This window comes from Lactuca saligna, chromosome 4, assembly GCF_052625555.1.
Source record: "Lactuca saligna cultivar CGN05327 chromosome 4, ASM5262555v1, whole genome shotgun sequence".
Taxonomy (NCBI): Eukaryota; Viridiplantae; Streptophyta; class Magnoliopsida; order Asterales; family Asteraceae; genus Lactuca; species Lactuca saligna.
In genome coordinates this window covers 118,418,069-118,425,482 of record NC_136420.1, presented here as the reverse complement: position 1 = coordinate 118,425,482, position 7,414 = coordinate 118,418,069, and the positions used below count along the sequence as shown (strand labels likewise).

Here is a 7,414-nt window from a genome sequence, read left to right as displayed (position 1 = left end):
ATGTTTATGAATACATGTCAAAGCTAGTGGGAGCATAAGTGTTATGCTTTACAATAATCATCATGATAGTGGGAGCATAAATATTATGATTGTATGATTATTAAGGCACGTATTGCAAAGTTGGCAATATTAATTATAGAAAACAAGAGTTAAACCTTGCAAAGTAGTAAGGGTTATAAAGTTGTTTTGCTATAATTAAGGGAGAGAATATTATGCTTCATTTCAAATCTAAAGGATTAGGTTGTGGAATGTTAATAAATTTAGTCAAAGGTACATTGTGTGTTCTTAAAATTTCGATTATGATTACGGTATTCCTCTTCACAATTCGAATTTTGAGAACATAGCAAATAAAACATTACGCGTCGTGTCCCATACGCTTCGGGTATAGGATCGATTGCAAATGCTTTAATGTTTGACCATTCTAAAATTTTCCAAATGTCTAGCGCATTTAGAGGGAAAAGGGACTAGAATTGGTTTTGAATAAAATAATTAAACAACTATCAAAGGACAATCCAAAGTTCGACGAGGATTGGTCGCTTGTGAGTAGTTGGAAGTATAGTATTGGAAAATATGGAAATGTTTCCATATTGGATGGACCATATCGACATCATTACAAATAGAAAAGATTCTATTAAGAATGAGTTGTCATGAGGAAAATATGGAAGCGTGTTCATATTAGGAAGTAAATATTGAAAATCTATGTCTAGATTAGAAACTTTTATGCAAAAGGATGTTCAAAGGAATGTACTTTGAGAGAGAGACATCATATCTAAGGAATTGTCTTGTAACAATCTCCGATAGAGGACGTTGTAATATCATTGGCAATAGTCTTTGTGACTTTGGTGCAGTGACATTACGAAAGGATTGTTGCATAAAGTGTTAGAATCTAGCATATTCTATAAGTAGCAAGAATTTGATATTCTTACACTTATGAAAAAGGATTTGGAGTTGTAAAATGAGAATGATTGGAAATATGTTCAATTTGTCTATTTCACAAAAGTAAGAACCATAGGTAAACATTGTGTGCATGCTAGGAGCATGGGACAAGTGTTGGAATTCAAGTAAGAAGTTGATTACCCGAAACGACAAATAATGAGTAATCAATATGATGATAAATAAAAGGCGTTTTATTTATACTCAAAGGTTTGAGGCCATATGGGATTAGTATTATTCTTGTGTTTCACATTTGCATGTTTTGACTTCCAGAATAATTGAGTTTATTAAGAATAATCGAATTATTCGAACGGGTCACAGTCATTCATATGTTGGAAGTAGATGTGAATGAAGACTGTCATGAATTGGTGTGTGGATTGTCTAAAGAGCATTAGACATAAGCAAATGTTTGCTGCAACGTTCATGAGTGCTTATGAATATGATTTGAGCATTAGATTAAACCCACGCTCACTTGGATTACTCCATGAATTGTATCACGAGTAATTAGTGAGACGATAACATCTTATATTCTTGAAACCGAGATGTGTGAGTTGTATCTTGCAAATCAGTTGCACATTGATAATATGTAAACGCACTAGTAACTTGGTGTTATAAAACATATTGTTGTGTGTGATTCGGTGAGTGAGTGCAAGCAAGATTGTATCAAAGTTTATCCGTTCCTTTTATCCAAAGAAGGATAAAAGCGATATCTTTGGGCCCCTCGATGGTTTAGTGATGACAAACGTAAATGCTCGACCGGGCTAGGGCTAATTTGATTTGTTCAATTAGTCTGTCGTCATAAATCAGAAATCGAGAAGTAGTACAAAGAGAATGATTTGAAATCATATCTCATACGATATCTATAATGGAGGAATATATGATCCCTTATCTAAGGACACGCGTATCTGATAGGATCAAAGTTGACAGCGGCTTTGGAAAGCTACAATTGCAGATCAGGATCTGAAGTCATACGCATAATAGTTATTAGACTTATCCAAGTGGGAGACTGTTGGATTAGTGTCTAAGTCCATAACTATTTTGGTATGTACTTGACCCGATGGTGCATGGTCCTTTTGGGTTGCCTTCACCAAAGCAACTTGATTGGAAAAATAAATAAAGAGAGAAAGGTTATTATGATTTATTAATATGTTATAAGAATAATATATTAAAGGAGAAATCATATTTGTTTAGTTAATATTGGTCAATAATTAATTAGGAATTAATTTTGTGATCAAGTGTAATTAATTAAACTAGAGGGGTTGATTTGTAATTATGTGATAGTTACAAAATAAGATAAGGATTATCTTATTATTAGGGTGAACAAATTTAAGGTGATAAGGGCTTAGAATTCGACTATGATAAGGATTCAAGGATTATCTTATGGGTTGCTTTGTGGATAAGCAACTAGATAAGGATAATGACTGAAACCCTATCTCTAACCTATATAAAGACCCCAAGGCTCATGAATTTGTGTATCCCTTCCCAAGAAGTCCTAAGGACGAATTCTAACCTCTCTCCTCTCTCTTTATACCTTCTCCATTTGCTCTTGGTGTTTGTAAGCCATTAGAGGAGTGACACTTGTGACTCTAAGCATTCCAAAGTCAATTCAAGGAGATTTGGGATTGTTATTGCTACATAACAATCAAGGTAACATTATAAACTCATTCTTATGTTAATATGATTACTTGCATGTTAGAATTAGGGTTTATAGTCTTGGATTCAAAGCATGTACAATAGAGAAACCTAGATCCAAGCATTAGGGTTTGTATGAGCACATAGGATGTCTTATGACCAAAACCCATCAGCTACAACCAATCATAATGGTAATATATGAACACTTTTATAAAAGTTCGTTATCTAGATGTTTATAAGAAAAAAGATAGTTACCAAGATATGAACAAACCGAAAATTTAATTACCTTAATAGGTCTATTTCCCTTTTGTAACGAGCTACGTTGATGGTGGAAAAAGAAACGTAACATAGGATTAAAACTTAAAAAATATATTCCAAAATAAAAAGCTAATTTTTTTATATTTCTAAAAAAAACTTAAAAGAAGCATCGTCTAAGTCCCTCACAACATGGTTTTGCCATAGCTTGACAACTTACACCTATTTAAAATTATATAACAAATCATTACATGTAATAACACATGGTGATATATCTAATTCAATCTCTTTGTGCTAATTCAAACTTCAACTAGTTATTGTTATGCAATATTTCTGCACAACTGCATCATTGATCTTTTAGTTTAATTAACTCAGTTTCCACACCCTTGTTTCGCTTTTAAATAAAAATGTCACTCTATATTAGGGACGAGCTTTAGAACCGGATCGGTTCGGAACCGAAACTAGTTTTCCCATGTTATAAGAACTGGGAACCGGACCGCCGGTTCTGGTTCTGGTCCCGGAGTTTGTAAATGATTCAATATTTAACCAAATTAAGACTTTTTATATTCTAAATCGAAGTACAAATACTAAATTATATGATGAAAAAATAATCAAATAATTCCGACTTCGTATATCTAACTAAATGGTGAAACAGAAAAATTGTGAAACAGAAAATACGCAGCATTGATATGCTGTCTTTTGGAGTTTATAACTGATTCAATATCTAACTAAAATATGTGTTTTTATAGTCTAAAATTAACTACAAACACAAAATTACATGTTAGGAAAAAAATTTAAGTAATTTCGACATCATATTAATTACTTATGCTCATTTTAAAAAATGGGAAAGATTAAAAAAAAAACACAACATTGATATTCTTTCTTACGGGGCATGTATCCGATTTAATATCTAATCAAAACATATGTTTGTACAGTAAAAAATGAATTACAAACTCCAAATTACATGTCGAAAAAAAATCAAATAATTCAAACTTCATATGAATGAGTTATGCACATTTTAAAAAATAAGAAAAAATGTCAAACCGGTTCCGATTTTTAGAACCGGAACCTGTTTTCATAAAAATGGAGAACCGGTAACCGGACCTTATTACCAATTCCGATTTCGGTCCGATTCCAATTCGGTTTTGATCCAGTTCAATTCCGGCAATCCTAATGTTCATCCCTATCCTATCCTATATGTCTATCATGTTTTCCAATATTACAAAATTTACATCATTTAGAGTACAAATAGGTTATTTATAATTGATGGTTTGGACATCCATCCATCACATGCTAACCAAACGTAATCATAAAAAATAATGACACGTGGCCAATTTGAAGGTAGAGTATATTTAGATTTTAGACAATGTATAAACAAACAAAAATCGTGGAAACAAAAAGTGGTACGCTTATCATCAACCAAAAACTCAAAATGCGAATTTGTTTTAGTCAAGAGATCTTCGAAAACAACCCATTCATTTCTTTTCATTAGTCGTGAAAAAGATGCCCTCTGTTGCTAACCAGATACTATCCCCACTTTTCTCCTTTACACCACAAACCTACAAAATCATGAAACACAAGTAAAATCACTTTAGATATCTTGTTTAGGATCATTTCTTACACATGACATAAAAAACATCCACTATGTTAAAAGTCTTTTCAATCACCATAATGGGTCCCATCATTTTGTTTAAAACACCATTTTAATACCTTATTTTACCCAATATTTTCACTCTAGCATTTTTTTAATTCCTACAAACATAATTAATACTTAATAAATATGTTCTTTAACACTTTTTTTTATATATAAAAAATCAATATAGATTACGTTTTGTCAAACTACACAATAAAAAAATAAATTTTGTTTTATTTTATTATTATAATTATAATTTAATATAAAATAAATAAATAAATAAATTAGGGACACAATTATAACACTTAAAGCATCATCGACCTCTTTTTTATGGACATTGATCAGATACACTAGAGATGTTTTAACATGGTGAACTGCATTTGATACGTTGTTCTGTCACAACAAAGACCGATATGAATTGGATAGATTTGAAATCTTTGTCTAGCACAAAAAGGCGGGACAATAACTCTCACACACTCATAAACTTTTAGATATGAAAAGTCATAAATACCCTCCGATCTCATTATCGAAGATTGCCCAAGAAAGCTCACCTCTTGCTGACCACCAGCAACGCCTCTATATTTCTTGTCATGGCTATGAAGATATCCACTCGTGTCAACATGATGAAGTCTTATTTTTTGATCTTGCTTCCAACTTTTCTCACTTCCCTCAATTACAAGTCTAACAACAACATAATAATAATAATAATAATAATAATAATAATAATAATAATAATAATAATAATAATAATAATAGATTAGTCATTAGATGAATGGGTGTATGAATTAATATAATGATAATGATAATTGCTATCTCACTTCCAATGATCTCCACTATCTGATCTACCACCATCTCCAAAGCAACTCACCTACACGAAATTTCAATTGATTGAATATTTGAATTCCATTAATTTATAATAAATCAAAACGCCAATTAATCAACTAATTAACCTCAAGATTGCCTGAAAGTGGGGAAGCATGCAAATGGCTATGGAGCCATTTTCTTGTTTTGAGGTGTTGCAGTCTAATAATGGTCCCACTTTTTATACTTTCTCCCTGTTTTACAGATGTCTCAAGAGTAGGCCCAACAACCTGTATTTGTCAGATTTCAATTCGAAGAAGAGATCAGTTTCATAGATATAAGATCGATGTGATAATGTGAAGAACATGAATTCAGCATTCTGATTACTACATAATACCCAATAGCTATTAGCATCATTGACTTTGGAGAAACTGGTTACAGATTGCTGCCCACTGCCTGATCCATATGGTACTGGGTGCGAATGCAGCCTGAATTTTGTCTTTTCATGCATCAGTTTGATCACCGATCCGTAAGAAACCTAATTGTGGATTAAATTTCAGGAGAATATCACAAATTGAAGAAGGATAACTTCTCAAAAGTATGATTCGAGTATAAATCATCTTCAAAATCAGACTCTAAGACGCAATTGCAGTATATCCAGGCATGAATTCAACAAGATTCTCAAACAAAAACCAGATATGAGACTCGCAGTATATCTACGATATCGTTTTGTGAGTTCAAATTGAAAAAAAAAAAAAGTATTGTTAATCGATTATACATTTTGTAGATTACCTCTACGCCTTCGGAAGTGGCAGCGTCGACATGAGACGTCAAGTGATCTGATTCTAGGGTTATGAATAGGAAAACAGTGATACCGAAGAAGAACGATAACGCCATTAAAAGTAAAATTACGAGTAACTTATTTCGTGGCCAAAGCGATAGGTGTAGATCCGATTTCGACGACGATAATTGAGTAGGGGTTGATGACGGTGAATCCGATGAATTAGAAGAAGCGGTTCTTCTTCTGAAGAGGTGGTTGTTGTTCTGTTGGTGTTGCGATGACGGATGAGCCACGGCTTAAGATTTTCCCTGGTCGGAGCCTCCGGCTGAAGATATGATCACCGCCGACGTGTGTATCGGTTGAATGAAGAGAAGGAGAAATTGCATGCGTTTTGAAGTGTGTTTAGGATCTCTAAGGTGAAGTACAGTGATCGTTCTTCAATGGCGATTCGAAATAGGATGCACCATGCATATACAATGACACGACGAATACTAGGATTTTATAGTATTTTTGAAAAGGTTTCTAAACATAAAATTAAATATGTTTTATTATTTTATATTTTCCAAGTGTTCATGAAGCAGGATGAGTTGGGTTAAGGTGTTCCCTTGATACATAATGGGTTCAACTTAGCAGTGAAAACGGGTCCAAACCCAGATCGAATGGATCCGAAATAGGAAAACCCGCAAACCAGAAAATGTGATTTAGTATAATTGGAAACCATATCGGTGTATAGGAACCGGCTCCGGTTCGGTTCCGAGTATGAGACCGGGTAAAATAGGTCTAGAATCGGAAATGTTAAAGTGGGTATGATGGAACAAGGTTCTGGATTTTAGAACCGGAAAATCGTAAATTTTTGTGCTTTTAACTTGTAATTAGGGGCTGTTTTGTCATACTTTTGCAACGAGGGAGTTGTTTTGGTACTTTTGTATTAAGGGGACATGTTGGATTTTTTTTTTTTAAGATTCTCGGTGTAAGGACTCCCATGTGAGGATGGTTTTTTGTCTTCTATTTTAGTTGACCGAGAATCCAAATCGCACGGATGATTTCTTTATTTTAGGTCTTTAAAATATCGGATCAGGTCTTCTTTACCGTTTTACCTATATCCACTAAACCTCGATCCACTAGACTCGGATACCCATTTTGGGCTTAAAGTGATCCAGAACATATTTGAAGTTCATCTCTAGTTCAACTATTAACGTGTACATGTATATATAAGGTTGTTTTTACTTTACGCAACCACTAATAAAATAATAAATATGTAATATCTTAATGAATTAAGCCAAAAATCTTGATTTTTTTCCTTGGTCTCTAGTCTTTATGTTTAGGTTTAGGTTTTTGATTTGTGTGTATGTTATGTCTAGGTTTTTGGTGTGGATGCG

At 33.1% G+C, this 7,414-nt stretch overlaps 1 protein-coding gene across 1 annotated transcript; it reads right to left on the bottom strand.

The window, feature by feature from the left end:
- Positions 1–4,130: 4,130 nt before the first annotated feature.
- On the bottom strand, positions 4,131–6,539 carry LOC145038771 (stromal cell-derived factor 2-like protein). The gene is made up of 6 exons (XM_078987024.1): positions 6,047–6,539; positions 5,652–5,792; positions 5,404–5,544; positions 5,272–5,321; positions 5,005–5,134; positions 4,131–4,379 (listed from the first exon to the last, which is right to left on the bottom strand). The coding sequence occupies exons 1-6, from the start codon at positions 6,149–6,151 to the stop codon at positions 4,296–4,298; spliced, it is 651 nt and encodes a 216-aa protein (XP_078843150.1). The 5' UTR covers positions 6,152–6,539; the 3' UTR covers positions 4,131–4,295.
- Positions 6,540–7,414: the final 875 nt, after the last annotated feature.

What these genes read in the sequence shown, in the direction of transcription:
- LOC145038771 (XM_078987024.1), bottom strand. Translation starts at nt 6,151, where the DNA reads ATGGCGTTATCGTTCTTCTTCGGTATCACTGTTTTCCTATTCATAACC. An exon ending in ATGATGCTAATAGCTATTGG is followed by an intron (nt 5,545 to 5,651) that starts GTATTATGTAGT and finishes TGACAAATACAG; the next exon opens with GTTGTTGGGCCTACTCTTGA. An exon ending in TTGCTGGTGGTCAGCAAGAG is followed by an intron (nt 4,380 to 5,004) that starts GTGAGCTTTCTT and finishes ATGATTTTGTAG; the next exon opens with GTTTGTGGTGTAAAGGAGAA.